The sequence below is a fragment of the Ahaetulla prasina genome, chromosome 17, assembly GCF_028640845.1.
Source record: "Ahaetulla prasina isolate Xishuangbanna chromosome 17, ASM2864084v1, whole genome shotgun sequence".
In the NCBI taxonomy this organism is placed as follows: Eukaryota; Metazoa; Chordata; class Lepidosauria; order Squamata; family Colubridae; genus Ahaetulla; species Ahaetulla prasina.
The window spans coordinates 9,774,788-9,792,311 of record NC_080555.1 but is presented as its reverse complement, the minus strand read 5'-3'; the positions used below and the strand labels follow the sequence as shown (position 1 = coordinate 9,792,311).

General features: G+C 43.7%; 1 protein-coding gene across 1 annotated transcript; it reads right to left on the bottom strand.

Moving 5' to 3' along the window:
- Positions 1-1,300: 1,300 nt before the first annotated feature.
- Positions 1,301-17,334, bottom strand: LIX1L (limb and CNS expressed 1 like). Its single transcript, XM_058160076.1, has 6 exons — positions 16,922-17,334; positions 11,034-11,197; positions 9,545-9,685; positions 8,007-8,102; positions 6,580-6,657; positions 1,301-3,902 (listed from the first exon to the last, which is right to left on the bottom strand). The coding sequence occupies exons 1-6, from the start codon at positions 17,247-17,249 to the stop codon at positions 3,660-3,662; spliced, it is 1,050 nt and encodes a 349-aa protein (XP_058016059.1). The 5' UTR covers positions 17,250-17,334; the 3' UTR covers positions 1,301-3,659.
- Between the last annotated feature and the right edge of the window lie 190 nt (positions 17,335-17,524).

Here is a 17,524-nt window from a genome sequence, read left to right as displayed (position 1 = left end):
AAGGGCCTCTTGAATTGGATTCACTTGAATTTTGGTTCGTCTTGGCCCCAAAAAGCCCCTAATATGGGGAGCCCCGAGGGGCTTCGGGAGGGTCTCAGCATTGCCCAATTAGAACTGCAAACAGGCATGTACAGGTGCTCCTCCACTTACAAGTTTATTTAGTGCAGAGGTTTCCAACCTTGGCAACTTTTAAGACTTATGGACTTCAACTCCCAGAATTCCTCAGCCAGCAAGGCTGGCTGAGGAATTCTGGGAGTTGAAGTCCACAAGTCTTAAAGTTGCCAAGGTTGGAGACCCCTGATTTAGTGACCGTTCCAAGTTACAATGGAACTGAAAAAAAGTGGCATGGCCGTTTTTCACACTTATGACCGTCGTAGTACCCCCCCCGAGTCCCATGATCAAAATTCAGAGGCCTGGCAACTGACTCATATTTATGACGGTTGCAGTGTCCTGGAGGGGTCACGCGATCCCCTTATGCGACCTTCCGACCAGCAAAGTCCATGAGGAAGCCAAATTCGCTTAACAACTGGGTTACTAACTTATCTGCAATGATTCGCTTAACAACCGGGTTACTAGCTTAACGCCTGCAGTGGTTCACTGAACAGTGGTGGCACAAAAGGTCGTAAAATGGGGCAAATCTCACTTAACTGAGCCTCGGTGGCGCAGTGGTTAGAATGCAGTACTGCAGGCTACTTCTGCTGCCTGCCGGCTGCCTGCAATTTGACAGTTCAAATCCCACCAGGTTCAAGCCTTCCGTCCTTCTGAGGTGGGTAAAATGAGGACCCAGATTGTTGGGGGGCAAGAGGCTGACTCTGTAAAACCGCTTAGAGAGGGCTGGAAACAGGGGTGAAATCCAGCAGTTTCTGACAGCTTCTGGAGAGAACCGGTAGTGGAAATTTTGAGCAGTGCAATATCCATCCCCAGGAGTGGGGAGGGAATGGAGATTTTGCAGTATCCTTCCCCTGCCACGCCCACCAAGCCACGCCCACAGAACCGGTACTAAAAAAAGTTGGATTTCACCACTGGCTGTAAAGCGGTATATAAGCCTAAGTGCTATTGCTATTAACAAATGTTTCACTTAGAGCAACAAAAGTCTTGGGTTCCATTGTGGTCGTAAGTCGAGGACTGCACCGAGCAGCAGCAATAGAGGAAGAAGCTGCAGGCACCTCTGGAGGGATAGAGGCCTCCCTTGAGCAAGACGCCACGCTTCTGTATCCCCCCCCCCAAGACACAGATAGAAAATTTAAAAATGACGGCTGACGGCTTGACTTCTAAGCCACGGAATGGACAAGAGGAAGAACTTTTCCCAAATCCTGTTTTATTACGCAAAAACTACGCATTACAAAGTCCTGAACGCACAAATCGTGGAAGCGGCAAGCGGCGTAGGGAAGTATTGTAGGTGTAATACTGGCATGGAGAATCGGGAGATTATCAATACTGTAGTTAAGAGAAAACAGAGAAGAAAAGCTGGGTGGTCAGGAAAGAAATCGGCAGCAGAAGCAAGTACAGGATTCACATTTGGGTCGTGTGACAACCGAGACCCATTCGGAGTCAGTCTCAGGCAAGAGAAATAACCCAAAATACGGCAAAATATGGTAAGCCACCCTAGCGTGAACAATAGAGGAGACGTTAATGTACGCATTCTTCTTCAAAGAATTTAGTTATAAGCTAACTTTATAAATGCTTTAAACATTAATATTGTGTAAACGATAGCTATGTATAAAATATATAAATATATATATATATATATAAAAGAGGATATTGTTTTATTATTTCATGTATACAAATGGCAAGATACTGAAGAAATGAAGACCAAACAAAAACACCACCAAACACCACTTTCTTGAGCCCACTGGTTCACCGGCTCATATTTCCACCAATCAAATCTTTACTATAATCATAGACCGGAACAAAATAACAGAGTTAACAGAGTTGGAAGGGACCTTGGAGGTCACCTAGTCCAACCCCGTGCTCAAGCAGGAGATCCTATACCATTTTAAGACAAATGGTTGTCCAGACGACGTGCATTTTGCAAATTGCTCCATTTACTTTAAGAGGGCTTGAAGTTTTTCATCAAAGAGATCTTATGCCAAGTTTTTGTACCGGATCAGGACTTGAAAGCTTCTTGATACATGACAAAAAATAATAATAATCAATAAACCAAGCTGGCCTGGCATGGAGGAGACTCAAGATTCCCTAATGCAGGGGTCTCCAACCTTGGCAACTTTTTTAAGACTTGCGGACTTCAACTCCCAGAGTTCCTCAGTCAGCTTTGCTGAGGAATGCTGGGAATTGGAAGTCCGCAAGTCTTAAAGTTGCCAAGGTTGGGAGACCCCTGCTCTAATGTACCTTAAGGCTTTGAAAGTAAACCTTGAACACAACAACATAAAAATTAAGTCATGGTCAATACAGATAGTCCTCGATTTACAACTGTAGCGTAGGGACTGTTCAAAGTCAATGGCACTGAAAAAAAGGGGCAATCTTCTTCAGTTAAAATAGAATACTGGTGGTTGGACATTAATGGAAACGGGGTGTTTTAAGTGCTCTACTTACAAGTGGTAAGAAAAGATGGTGTATATCAAACTACTTTAATTGTAGGTACACATCTGCGTAGCATATATCAATGCATTATACCCTAATAACACACACTGGCAGTGTTACTTTTCTACTTAATACTGATGACTGTACAATACCTGGATAGAATCAAAATTTGAGCAAAGATCTATTTCTCCAAAAAAAAAAAAAAAAAAAGGTTACATTATAAGTATGTTCTACAAAAAGTTCTTCAGCAGAGTGAAAAGATATCCAAAGAGATCCAAGTATAAAATCTATACAGAATTTTCAACAATCTTTTTTTTTTTAAAGTGTGCAATTGGTCCTCTCTTCTTGGAAACAAGGCATTGGCAGCAGGGGTGGGATTCAAAAATTTTAGCAACCAGTTCTCTGCCTGGTTGCTGGGTGGGCGTGGCTTACTCGGCCTCCTGCACCATGTGGGGAGGGGGGAGCTTTTCGCTCTCCCCAGGCTCTGGAGGCTGTTTTTGAGCCTCCGGAAGGGTGAAAACTGCCTCCCCCGGGCTCCGGAGGCCCTCCAGAGGCTGGAAACCCACTCATTTCCAGACTTACGGAAGGCCCGTTTTTCGACCTCCCAGAGCCTCCGCTGTGGGCCCTGCACTTACCTGGTATCCAAAACGGGCCACGTAGAGAGGGGTGGGGTGGATGGGTGGGGCCAGCCAGTCCATGCAACTATCAGTTTGGCGAACCAGATGTAAAATTAGCATCAGGTTCGCTCGAACTGGCTGAATCCCACCCGATTGGTAGCTGTTCAATGACACAGTTCCTGTTATTGGAACCAAAGCCGAGTTCTGAACAACCTCGATGGTTTTTTTTTTCTCTGAAAGGTTAATTCAGGTTTCCTTCCCTAATGGGAGGATACCTTTCACTTAGAACTAAAAAATTTAAGGCGATTAAAGATTATTTTCAAATTCTGCACTAAAAGTCCCCCAAATACAAACATCACATTGCACAATAAAAATTAGGAAAAATTGGGTTGAACCTGGGGCTTCTTCGTATTTGTAACATCCCTTTCTGACTTCTTCAGCAAACTATTGTGGGAAGAAAGAGTAGTTAAAGAGGGGGGAGAGAAAAGAGCTACGCGAGTCCTAGCAGTTGGAAGAATGCATGTTCCCCAGCTGGCCAGCAGCCAACATCAGGATGTCTTTCTTCTCCTTGTGAAATCTCAGCTCCTTTCCAGCTAGCCGAGCTTCGTCCAGTTCACGCTCGGTCGAGGCCAGCTCCCTGGAAAGGGCCCCTGGGATGTTCTGCTCCCGGTTGACCCAATCCGTTGCCATCTGGTTCCGTATATCATCATCCAGAGCACGATGGGAGTAGTGGGCCAGCACCTCCTGGGTGAGGGAAGAAAGAAGACATGAATGAATGGGGGAAAGGAGGTCTTCCAGATACCAGAAGCAGCGAAGAAGGTTCTCTGTCCAGTCAGCCAGACCGCTTCGTGCCGTAAACCTCCCTTCAAATAACTCGTACAAAAGTATGGAACAGCGAATGACTGTCCTGGCTTTCATTCTGCTGCTGTTGCTGTGTTGTGGCACGCCAGCAGAGCCGGCAGCAGAGTCGGACAGTGAGGAGGTTGGGGAGAAACATGGGCCAGTCCTGGAGTCAGGGGAAGGATTGGACAAGGGCTCTGCGTCGGAGGCAGAGAGGGGACCAAGGCGGTCTGGCACTTATCAGCTGTTTCCGGAGCTAGACAGCAGTGAGGCAGAGGAAGAGCTGGAGCCTGTTCCCAGTGTGCCTGCGCAGAGCTGCCAAAAGAAAAGAACAGCTAAGAAATCGGGGTCGACTTGGGAGTAAAGCCACAGGTGGACGATGAAGGGCCCCTCCCACAGGAAATAAAGGGAGGAGCGAAAGGGGAGGGGGCTTTGCAGGAAACCATTCGTTCGTTCGTTTCAGGAGTGTGAAGATCTGTCTGTGAATCTCAGAGACTGTGCGAAGTCTTTCCTTCCACAGAACTGCCTTTGGAAAATATTTACATGGCAGCTTTCCAAGGTCTGTGGCCGTAAATTTGGAACCTTTGAAAGACTGTTGGCCAGGCCTTCGCTGAAGGTGAACGAGAGGAATTCACATTCGTTTAGTAAAAGGGGTTTTGGCGGGTCCAGGAATCTGCTTAATGCTTTTTGGGGGAAGCCTAGGTCAGAACGTGCTGCTTCGCTTTGCATTTTGCCAGCCTGGCATAGCAACGGGTGGGAAGAGACTGGAATGTGGGTGTTTGGGGAGGGATTGGGATTGAAGCAGAGCCGGCCCCGAGATGAGGAGCACAAGCACAAAGCCAACAAAAGGAATGTGGCAATGGGAAAGGCTCGCACACTGGGTCCTTTTCCAAAACAACAATTGAGGATTTTCAATTGGACAGTGATTGATTACAGAAGGGGGGTGGAGGGGGAAAAGGAAAGTTAACTGCAACGTTTTGGTACCTAGCTGACAGATTGCAACTGCTCTAATCTCTAACTGCTTTATTGTCAGTAAAGTAAAGATAGTCCTCAACTTAACCATAATTGAGCCCAAAGTTTCTATTGTTGAGACATTTTTAAGTGAATTTTGCCCCGCTTTAAGATCTTCCTTGCTGCAGTTGTTAAATGAAACGTCGCCATTGATCAGTTAGTAATGCGGTTGTTAAGTGAATCTGGCTTCCCCCATTGACTTTGACTCTTGGAAGGTCATAAAAGGGGATCACGTGACCCCGGGACACTGCATAAAATCACAAATATGAATCGGTTGCCAAGCGTCTAAATTTTGATGGATGCTGCAACGGTTGTAGGTGTAAAAAAATGGTCTTGAGTCACTTTTTTTTAGTGATGTTGTAACTCTGAACGGTCGCTAAGTGAACTGTTGTAAGTCGAGGACTACCAGTACACTCTTGGAAAAAAGAAATGAACCAGGAGTCTTCCTTTGCTAATTAGTTGAAACAAGATGGATGACACTACGCAGAATCTGGCAGTGACCGATGGAGCCGTGATGAGGGTCTTGCTAGAGGAACTGAAGCAATGGTGGACAAATTTATTTATTTATTTTATTTATTTATTTATTAGATTTCTAGACCGCCCTTCTCCCGAAGGACTCAGGGCGGTGTACAGCCTTATTAAAACACATAGGAACACAATAAATTTAAAATACATTTAAAATGAAATATTTAACCGGCCAATTTAAAACTAAAACGGTCAAACGACCGATATAAAACCCTAAACTATAAAATTATGAATAAATTAATACAGTTTAAAATTCAATTAAAACTAAGTTAAACTAAAATATCAAATTAAAATAATATTTAGGCTAGACAAAGAAGAGAAAGAGGTAGTCCTCGACCTACGACCACAATTGATCCCGAAATTTACGTTGCTAAATGAGAAATCTGTTAAGTGAGTTTTATTCCATTTTACAACTTTTCTTGTCAGGTTTGTTAAGTGAAGCGTCACAATTGATAGGTTAGTAATGCAGTTGTTAAGTGAAGCTTTGCTTGTCGTAAAATCACAAAAGGTGATCGCACGACCCTGGAACCGTCATAAATATGAATCTGGCGCCTGAATTTCGATCAGGCGCCAGATTGACCAAGGGGATGCTCCTAACTCTGAAAAACGGTCCTAACTCAATTTTTTCAGGGCCGTTGCAACTTTGAATGGTCACTAAACGAACTGTTTTAAGTCGAGGACTACCTGCACCTTGTTGCTAAAAGCCAATTCACCATCTTTATTTCAATCAAAGATTTACAGATGGAACTAGCCCAAGCTCAGATTCTTCTGGCTTAAAGAAAGGGAGCAAAAAAATGCAGTTGCTTGATTTCACCCACTTCTCCATGCCACAAGATTCTCTCCTTTGTTGCTTTGTTTGCCAAAGCGGCTTTTTGTGCGGCTTTAAAATAGAGGGAGGAGAACCTGCGGCCCCCCCGGGTGGTACCGAGTTCAAGCAGCTTCAGGAAGCTAATAGCAAAAAATGTTCAGCAATGCCCGGAGGCACCTCGGCTTCCGTCCACTGCCAGCTACAGGCACAAAACCTGCAGATTTGGAACAAACCTACCTGTCGTGAACACTGCCTCTCTCGCATGGCTTTAAGGCTCCCGTTCCAGTGTAGCAGCTGGAAAACAGTCATCAGTTCCTGCCAAATGAAAACAGGCCAAATTTGATCCTGGTTATCAGCAGACAAAAGGCATGACTGGATGTGCCCAGAGCCATTCCCTCTGCCCTTGGGTCTCTGAATATTATCACACACGATAATTTGCCCTTCAGATTGTTAACATAAAATCTACCGGGTGATTTATCATTCAAACAATACCTGGAGGTTTCCAAACTTTTTTTTTTTTAAATCTACCGTATTTTTCAGAGTATAAGATGCACCGGAGTATAAGGCGCACCTTAGAAAAAAGCTGATTGGCAGGTGGATCGGCCTCCCGGAATACCCCCAATCAGCTGTTCCCAGAAGTGAATTTTAGCAACAGGTTCTTGGTTGTGAGCTCTGTTTTTTGTGTGTGTGCTTTTTTTTGCTTCTTTTTCTGTGTCTGAAACTTCTGAAACTCCATTTCAGGGGAAAAAAAATAATTCTGCCTCTGAAAGCCTCCGAAACAGCTTCAGAAAAAAAGCCTCTGAAGCTCCGTTTTGGGCTTTTTTTCTGAAGCTTCGTTTCCGATGCTTTTTTCAGCCTCTGAAACCTCCGTTCGAGAAGCTGGGCGGGGCTACATTTGGTGTATAAGACGCACCCAAATCTTCACCTTCTTTTTTTGGGGAAAAAGTCTTAACAGTCCAAAAAATACGGTAATTCTGATAATGTCAGAAACAGATTCTCCGGTTTACCATCGAACAAATTCACCGTTAATTCCTTAAGAGTTTATTATAAAGGCATTGCAACCGGCTTTGATCGTAGAATATCTGATGATATTTCAGAGTCCCGAGTTGGTCAACAGCTTACGAAGAACAACAACAATACTACAGTTCCGTGACAATTCCACCTCTCCTGTGTCAGGCCTGGAAGCCATCTTTTGTATTAGGCCTTCGGGCCTGCCACATTTACTACTGTGGGAAATTGGGAGGGGGGGGATTGTATGGAGCATGGGTGATATATAGTCATAACAACATTCCTTTCTCAAAAAGGCAAGGACAACTTGCCCTGCACCTGGAAGGCTGGAACTGGGAGGCATCTCCAGGTGGAAGGATGTTTGATTGGACCATGTGATGGGCTTGTGGGTGTTGGACAGGGACTTGAATTTTTTTTGGTGGGTGGGGAAAACCTGGAAGCTTTCAGATTTGGGTTTTCCTAGATGTGCCAATATGACATCTCTAATAAAATGTTAACTTTGAGGAAACTCAAGCCTCGGAGTTTTCTTTCATTGGGGGTGTGTTACTTGGAACCCTGACGTCCTGCATATTTTGCATTTCCCCTTCACAAACAGTTACTTGAAATTAAGGCAATAGCAGCAAAAAGTCTGGATCACATAATCCAATTGAGAATACCTGGAACTCTAACATGGATTTCCCTTTGTTGGACTCCAACATGAAGCGGAAAGCACCAATACCTGTACTGGGGTTATCTGCTTCTTCCCTGTTGCCCTGTTGGAAAGACAAACATTGTAGCTTAGATTGGATTAGAGTAAAAGGATAATCTTTTCTATATAAGGATTCCTACTTTAACAAGAGTTTTCACAGAAGAGTTTTCACAGATCTGCAGTTTTCGGATGTTAGTTTTACAAATATATGACTATTCCATAAGGCTGTGGCAGAGGCAGTGCTTAACTTATGACTGGTTGCTAAGCAACCATCCAAAATTACAACTGACCGCTCCTTAGAACCTGGACTTGAAGTTCACTTAATGAACTTTATGGGTTCACTTAACAATTGTCAGGTGCAAGAAGTCAGGAACCATGATAGAATTCAAAACTCTACAAATTGACTTCATGCTACTGATACACAAGAATCTGAACTACTAACGGTCAAAGCAAATTGGCACCAGATAGACTTTTTTTGGCTGGGGGGGGGGGAAGGGGGCTGGACTTATGTCTCTTACAGGAACATAGACTCCAAACTAATGATGAGTTTAACCCCACAAGGTTGTCTCTTACAACCGCAGCATTTGCTTAATGACTACCATGGTGGTGTAGATTAGAATGCAGTATTGAAGGCTAATTCTGCCGACTGCCAGCAGATCGATCTTGACCGGCTCAAAGTTGACTCAGACTTCCATCCTTTTCAGATCAGTAAAATGAGGACCCGGATTGTTGGGGGCAATAGATTGAGTCTGTAAATCGCATAGAGAGGGCTTAAAGCACTGTGAAGCGGTAAATAATTCTAAGTGCTACTGCTATGTTTGCTTAACGACCAACACAAAACAGTTCGCAAAATTAAGCACAGTCATACGATGGCCACTTTATGATGGTCACAAGGTACGAATGAACTGTGGGCTCAATTACTATTAGACAGGAGAAAAACCACTTCTAAAAATCTTGTCAATGCAAAAGGAACATTGTTGACATAAAAAAAAAGATATTGAAAGGGTCAAGGGTAAATACTGTACACACACTTATAACTGGGAGAAGTACACAACAATGGTTAAGCTACTTATTTTCATTACACACCTAGAGAGCTGTTTAGAGGCCTTACCAGTGGTGAAATCCATTTTTTTAAACTACCGGTTCTGTGGGCATGGCTTGGTGGCCGTGGCATGGCTTGGTGGGCATGGTTTGGTGGGCATGGTAGGAGAAGGATACTGCAAAATCTCCATTCCCGTCCCACTCCAGGGGAAGGATACTGCAAAATCTCCATTCCCACCCCACTCTGGGGCCAGCCAGTGGTGGTATTTGCCTGTTCTCTAAACTATTCAAATTTCCGCTACTGATTCGCCGAACTGCTCAAAATTTCTGCTACCGGTTCTCCAGAACCTGTCAGAACCTGCTGGATTTCACCCCTGGGTGAATCCAGAAGGATTCCTCAAGATTTTTAAATTTTCCCTACGGCCGTTTCCCTACTAATTTTACAGGACCTTCAAAAGCACTTACGTTGAAACATGCCAAAGCCTCCAAGACACTTTTCTCAATAAAGTCATCCGTGATTCTACGGGATGGATGTTCATTGAAGACTGAATTCATCAGTGCAATTTTTGCAGCACTTCTCCTGGCTTCCGCTTTCGTTGGACAAAACTGAAAGTGGAGTTGGGGAGGAATACAAGGTGGACATAAGAACGGAAACTACCAGAGTAAGTTAACAAAGCTATCCCTAAATTATGCTGTAAATGGCACTATAGAATTGCTGTTCTTTGATAGGTTGCAACTATCAGAAAGATTTGAAAGCTCAGCATCCTAGAAAGAACCTCACAGGATGCTAAAAGTCAGCACATACATTTAAGTGGGGGAAGGGGGGAAATGCCACAATAATATTTGTTAGTAAAATTAATTGGTTTAAAACCAAACTCTAGCTACTTGATTCTAAAGACCCAGTGCTATTTTCCAAGGGTTCAGACATTCCTGTTTATTTTGGATGCCTGCTTAAAATCCCACAAATGGAATAATTTACACACCCCCCCCAGGTTTCTGCTGCTTTAGGTTCTAACTGTTAAGCCCAGGATTTGGAATAGATGGGGATTACAGTGTTCCTGAAACTTATTGCTGATGTTATGCAGTTAAAAGTGGCACACACTTTGCATTTTTCACATTTACAGTACAGAACATTACTACGCCTCATAGCTTGTCTTTTCGTGAAAAGAAAAACTGTTCAAAACTAAAGATAATTTCATGAATTCCACCTGACTAGGATTCTGTCATTTTAATTTTCTTTTTACAACCTGTAAACCAGGGGTCTTTTTAACTTTTTAAACAGGGGCCAATTCACCTCAGACTGTTCAGGGCCTGGACCAGCTGGGTGGGTGGGTGTGGCCAGGTGGTCATGTGACTGGATAGGCGTGGCCAATTTAGCAGTCCAAGCGATACACACAAATTAAATTTTAATTTGTTATGCTCCTGAGGGTAGAAAGCAGGTTAGTGAAGGGATGTGACTGCCTTGGGGTGTATATGAGGGACTTCTGCTTGTGTGTGTGTGTGTGTGTGTGTGTGTGTGTCTGTCTGTCTGTCTGTCGGTCTTTCTCTCTCTCTGGAGACCAAAATTGGCCTGTTTTTAGCCTCCAGAGGCCTGCGCACGTCCCGTTTTTGGCCTCCCTGGCCTCCAGAAGGCGGGTGGGGGCTGGCGGGTAGGTGGGGCGATGTAGGCGGGGCAATCTCATGGTCCTGCGTCGGGCTGTATCTGGCCCCCTAGTCATAGTTTGAGGTCCCCTGCTGTAAACCCTTGCGGGTAGGGTCAGGGTGACTGAATGGAATTGAGCGTTTATTGGCCAGATGCCCTTCCTGATGCCTACATGAAGTTCACAGCAGATATTTTCTCTTTGCGCCGTGCTAGAGAAACATCTGTCGCCACCTAGAATTGAACACTCAACCCTCCGAGTGGGAGGCCATCTCATGGTTCAAGTCTAAGATTCCGTAAGCAAGACGATCTAACCTGAAAACTGCCGAAGCAGCTCCCTCCTGGCAACGTAACATAGCAAATATAAGGAGGACTGTTGGATGGGACCATCTCGTAAACCACCAGAGCGCCATTTTTCAGATCGGCACCACGGGATTGCTTCATCTGCCAGAATTCCTGAAGCGCTTCAACAACATTGACTGGAAAGAGAAAAGGGGAGCCTGTAAGAATATTAACCATTATTTACACACACAGCGGCAGCCTAAAGCTTTCCCGGTCATTGCTGCCATTGGAGAATCCAGAGAGCTACTACAGATGCTGGTAGTCCTCAACTTACAACCCCAATTGGGTTTACTGACACAGCTACGGAACCAGGTTGCAAGTAGCCCTCGGGAAGTTCATCGTAACTTTGAATGGTCGCCAAGCGATCGGCCATAAGTCAAGGACTATTTATAGCATGAGACAACCCTCTAGGATGTCCACACAGCTTCTACAATTAACTCATATACAGACGCTACAATTTTTAAATAATAAATAGAAGATATTAGTGCAGCCCTTTAGAAGAGAAAACTAAAAAATAAGGATTACTAATCAACTGGAAAATGCTGGACATTCAGGAAGTCCGCGATGTACAACCACAATTGAGCCCAAAATTTCTGCTGCTGAGTGAAACATTTATTAAGTGACTTTTGCCCCATTTTACGACTTGCCTTGCCACTGTTGTAAGTGAATCACTGTAGTTGTTAAATTAGTAACAGGGTTGCTAAGTAAATCTGGCTTCCCCATGGACTTTACTGGACAGAAGGTCGCAAAAGGGGATCATATGACCGTCATAAAATATGAACAAGTTGCTAAGCATCTGAATTTTGATCATGTTACCATGGAGAAGCTGCAATGGTCGTAAATGTGAAAAACGGTCATAAGTCATTTTTTTCAGTGCCGTTGTGACCTTCTGACAAATTCTGGGCTCAATTATGGTCGTAAGTCAAGGATTACCTCCATGCTAAATATTTATGAATCCTAAGCAACGGAAGAAACACTAGCTAGCATTTAGCTGGAAAAGGGATATACGAAAATCCCCATGTGAAGCAGGAAAGCTTTTGAAACAAAAAATAATAATCTAAAAATGCTCATGAAGAAAAACATTTCTTTTCTACACTTCCTGCTCCCAAAGTGGGAATGTTTACAGTAAGAAGTCAAACTGTGTTATTTATAAACAGTGTTTACTCTCTTGGTTCCAAACGCTAGTCCTTGCTTTGCGTATGACACACATCTGACTTGCGTATTTAAGAAGACAGAGTAAATGATTCCATATGGCCTTGCAAGAGCCAGAAAAGCAGCTCTAAGCTAAACTAGACTGCCTGCCAAGCATTTACTGTTTAAAAATGTACAAAACAGCATCCATTGGGACGCTACCCAACAGCAGCCACTCAAACAATTATAGCCAATGACCTCAATATGGAAACAGTGGAAGTTTTTTCTCTTTACAATCATATAAAACACTTTAATATATCTTTCTTTATTCTTACATGTATTTCTTAAAACAATCAATTAGGTTTTGAGAAAATAATTTGACAGAACTTTACAGAATTCCAAAACAGTTTGCAGTCCAAACATATTCCAAACTTAAATAAGCTTTCTTGTAGCCAAGTATAAATGGAAACAAAGGCTCTTATAAAATAAGGTTACTTTTTATTAATAGAAAATTCTGAAAGGTAAAGCCTCCTTTTGCCAACTAAAATATACATAACACTTTCAGGCATGAAATCCCAGAGGTTAAATTATTAGATCCCCAAAATATTATGTTTTAGCTGGTATAATTTTTGTGTGATGTTGAAATTATAAAGAAAAATGTTCATAAATTATGCTGATAGCGAAATTAAAACTATCCAGTCCTTCAACTGGTTTCCATGTTCAAAAAACTAGGGACCCATCAGCATAACCTCAATATCTGGGAAGATCTTGGAAAAGATAATTAAGCAACAGATTTGCAAACATCTAGAAGCAAGCAAAGTTATAACCAGAAGCCAACATGGGTTTATCAAAAACAGATCATGCCAAATCTTATTTTATTCTTTGACAAAGTGACTAGTGGACCAGCACAATGTAATGAACACAGTATGCTTGGATTTTAGTAAGGCATTTGACAAAGTAGACCACATCTGGTATGCTAAACAAACGTGGCATCACCACCAAATGGATTTGTAACTGGCTGACCAACTGCACTCAACATGTAGTCCTTAATGGAACCACATCTACACAGAGATCCTGGAGTAAGCTGTGGCATATCCGAAGGTTCTATCTTAGGCCCAATATTCTTCAATATCTGTATAAACAATTTAGAGGAGGGAATAGAAGGGGAACCCATCAAATCTGCAGATGACACCAAGCTGGCAGGAACAGTCAACACTCCAGAAGATAGGCTCAAGATACAGAAGCACTGAGCCCTGTCTAATAAAATGAAATCCAATGGTGAGAAAAGGAAAAATTTATACTTAGGCAAGAAAAACCAAATGTACAGGTATAGAATAGATGGAACTTGGCTTAATAGCAGCAACTGCAAGAGGAATGTAAAAGACCTAGTGGACAACTACTTAAATATGAGCCAGCAGTGTGCGACAGCCATCAAAAAAGCTAATGCAGTTTTAGGCTGCCTCCTCAAGAGGATTAGAATTAAGATCACATGAAGGGTTAGTACCGCTTTACAGTATAAGATCTTGGTAAGACCCGACTTGGAATACTGCATCCAGTTTTGGGCGCCACAAAATATAAAAAAGATGTTGAGACTTTGGAAAGAGTGCAGAGAAGAGCAACAAAGAGGATTAGGGGGCTGGAGGCTAAAATATATGAAGAACGGTTGCAGAATTAGGTTTGTCTAGTCTAGGGAGAAGGATTAGGGATGACATGATAGCAGTGTTCCAGTATTTGAGGGGCTGAAGAGAGGAACAAGCAATTTCCAAAGCACCAGAAGGCAAGATAAGAAGCAATGGATGGAAACTAATCAAGCAGAGAAGCAACCTGGAATTAAGAAGACTCTGCTCCGTCTTTTGTCTCTGCCACTTCTACATGTGGATTAAGGATCCACATTCATAACTGTTTCCAAGCTTCTTCTAACAATCAAAAAAATGACACACCTGATTTTTTTGAACCCAATGTGAAAATTCTTGGGATGCTTCACCAGTTCTGTTATGGTTGCCCACCATGTTTCAGGAAATACAAGTTTTTAAAGTATGGTTAACAGCAATTTCATGCCTGAGATGAAAACTGATTGCTTCTGCTTGACTCCCGATCCCAGTGGATCCTTTCCAGCAATCTACTTCAAAGGACTGTCTAACAGACAGTCGCTCCGTTAAATAGCAATAGCATTTAGACTTATATACCGCTTTACAGTGCTTCATAGCCCTCTCAAAAGTGCCTACCATTCCTGTCCTAATGTTTCCTTTCATTGTATGTGCTTGTATTGTTGTGACAAAATAAAATAAAATAAAAACCTGGGTCCTCATTTACCCACCTCGGAAGGATGGAAGGCTGAGTCAACCTTGAGCCTGGTGAGATTTGAACTGCCAAACTGCAGGCAGCAGAAGTAGCCTGCAGTACTGCACTCAAACCACTGTGCCATGCATTCCTCTAGCCAAGTAACCTTGTATTGAGTAAATTGTCTCTTCCTTACTAGTCATAATCGTGAAAACATAATAAAATCGAAAAACTACACAAAGTCAGTAACGCAGTCTGTTTCACAATGACTCGCATGCAAGTGCTATTATTAAAGCAAGATGTCACATCAGATTGACAGAAACAGAAGCCTTTACTCAGAAGCACAGAGCTGCATCAAACAGCCTGCCAGAAAAGGAAGCCTGCAATTACAATACAAAATTAAAAGAAACCACAATTATAGGGTCCAACTTTCTGCAATCTTCAGTAAAAACAACCAAACTATCCTTGAGATGGTCCTCTTAAAAAAAAACTACGATGAAGAGTTCAACTTGACAGGAGTAAGGCCACCACACCTGCTTACCCTCTATTCTCATCTCTTGCTGCCTTTATCACCAACAATGAAGTGAATGAACAATGAACCCTACTCTCTTTCTCAGGAGAAAGGTCTCCGCGTTTGATAGCCCTATGTTCAGAAAAATGTTCCACAAATGATCAGAAGCGCAGCACACCTATTTAATATTACATGTCTTGACAGCAGCAAGAATTGTAATCGCACAATATTGGAAAAATGAGGAAATTCCTACAGATGAAAACGTAATTTAAAAAATATCAGACTGTGCGGAAATGGATAGGTTAACGTTAAAGATAAAGGATAAAGAAACAGAATATTTTTTAACATGGGATTTGTTTTACAAACGGTTAGAAAATAAAGGTAGAAAATAGAAGTTGGAGGAATACCACCTTATACAAGTAAATATTGTTACTATTATTGATATTATGTAGAAGTAAATTGACCCAGACAATATAGTTTTATTAAGCACTCGTTTATGTTAAAGAAAATGTATAAATAAAATTTATGGGGGAAAAAAAGAAGCGCAGCACACCAATGAGGAAAGGATTCTGCATATGTTCAGAGGCACAGCCTTCATAAATAAACCAATGACCGGGTCTACAACAACTTGTCATACCTATTCCCCATGGGACAACTCACCACAGTCAATTCGACAACACTTAGACTAATATCAAAGAAATAGTCAAGTACAGTCATTAAAGAAAGGATGCCAAAGGAGGGACAAAATAAAATGCGAATGACAAAAACAAAAGTATTTTCTAAAATATTTGAAATAATTAAATTGAATTGTTAAATTGTGCGGCAGCAAATTGTCCCATTCCGGCCTGCTCCCACTTCCCGAAGGCTAAGCCATTGCAGGTAGTCCACGACTTACAACCATTCGTTTTGTGACCAGTTACAACAGCACCGGGGAAAAAAAAAAGGCTAATCCCTTTTTTCACACTTCTGACCATTATAGCCTCCCCATGGTCACGTGATCCAAATCCAGATGCTTGGCAACTGGATGGCATATATATAACCAATGGGTGTCGTGAGTCAAGAATTATCTGTAGGCAACGTGGAATAGAATAGAATATGGAAATAGAATAGAATAGGAATAGAAAATAGAATAGAAAATAGAATAAATGTAGAGTAAGATAAGAATAGAATATGGAAATAGAATAGAATAGTATATGGAAATAGAATAGGAGTAGAAAATAGAATAGAAAATAGAATAAATGTAGAGTAAAATAATAGAATAGAATAGAATAGGATAGGATAGAATAGAATTCTTTATTGGCCAAGTGTGATTGGAAACACAAGGAATTTGTCTTTTGGTAGAAGGAATTGCAGGCAGTCCTCGACTTACGCTTCATTTAGCGACCATTCCAAGGTTACAACAACCCTGAAAAAAAATGACTTAGGACCGTTTTTTCACACTTACGACCCTTGCAGCCCAATCCCCCATGGTCACGGGATCAAAATTCGGACACGCGGCAACCCGGTTCGTATTTTATGACGGTCGCGATGTCCTCTGTCCCCGCCCCCACTCTCCACCTTTGGCGAACCTTCCGACAAGCCCATGTCAGAAGGGGAAGGCAGATTCACTGAAACGACCGGGTGACTTAAGTTTTAACCACCGCAGGGATTCACTTAACAACGGCGGACAAAAGGAAGGTTGTGACACGGGGCCAAGACACCCCCTTCACAATGTCTTTGCTCAGCCATTGAAATTTGCACTCTCTCTCTCCCCCCACCCCGTGTGTGTGTGTGTGTGTGTGTGTGTGTGTGTGTGTGTGTGTGTGTGTGTCGCGGTCGTAAGTCGAGGACTACCGGTATCTACCGGTTCTCCGGACTGCCCCCCTTCCCCAGTTCGACCCCCGCCAGGAGGCAAAGCTGAGGGGAGCCGGCCTTCGGCAGGAGGGTGGCGGCTCCTCACCGCGGCCGTATCCCTGCGTGTGCTTAGCGAAGCTCCGGACTACGGCCTCCACGGCCTCCCTCAGGACGGCGGGAGGGCCCCCGGCGGCTCCCGGGGGGCTGGCGGCGGTGGCGCCGGCTGTCACTCCCGGCAAGAGGGAGGGCGGGAGCGGCGGCGGAGGGGGCGGCGGCGGCCCCAAGGTGAGCGTCAGCCCGAGCGGCGGCGGGGGAGGCGGGAGAGGCGGCGCTGAGGCGGCCGAGGGAAGAGCACCCGTCGTCACGCCGGGCCGTAGAGAGCGCAGCGTCCCTCCGACGCCCGGCTGCAGCCGCTGGACGCGGAGCGACTCCATCCCTCTCCGTGGCGGACGGCCGAAGCGAAGAGACGCGGAGTCGCCTCACGACGAGGTGTCACTCAGGCCTGGCCAGCGACCAATGGCAGAGCGCCTTCATCGCGAGGAGGCGGGCTCTTTCGCCCTCTTGCCCAATCGCCGTCGTGCAGGATACGGACGGCCCGAGTTGGAATTGGGGTGGGCTCCTCGGCGAAGGCCTTAACCAATGGGGATCGAGGACAGAAGCAGGCGAACGCTCCTGGGATTACGTCACACCTTCCATCCCCTATCCCTTC

What these genes read in the sequence shown, in the direction of transcription:
- LIX1L (XM_058160076.1), bottom strand. Translation starts at nt 17,249, where the DNA reads ATGGAGTCGCTCCGCGTCCAGCGGCTGCAGCCGGGCGTCGGAGGGACG. An exon ending in AGGCTTTGGCATGTTTCAAC is followed by an intron (nt 8,103 to 9,544) that starts GTAAGTGCTTTT and finishes TCTTTCCAACAG; the next exon opens with GGCAACAGGGAAGAAGCAGA. An exon ending in AGAGGCAGTGTTCACGACAG is followed by an intron (nt 3,903 to 6,579) that starts GTAGGTTTGTTC and finishes TCCCTCACCCAG; the next exon opens with GAGGTGCTGGCCCACTACTC.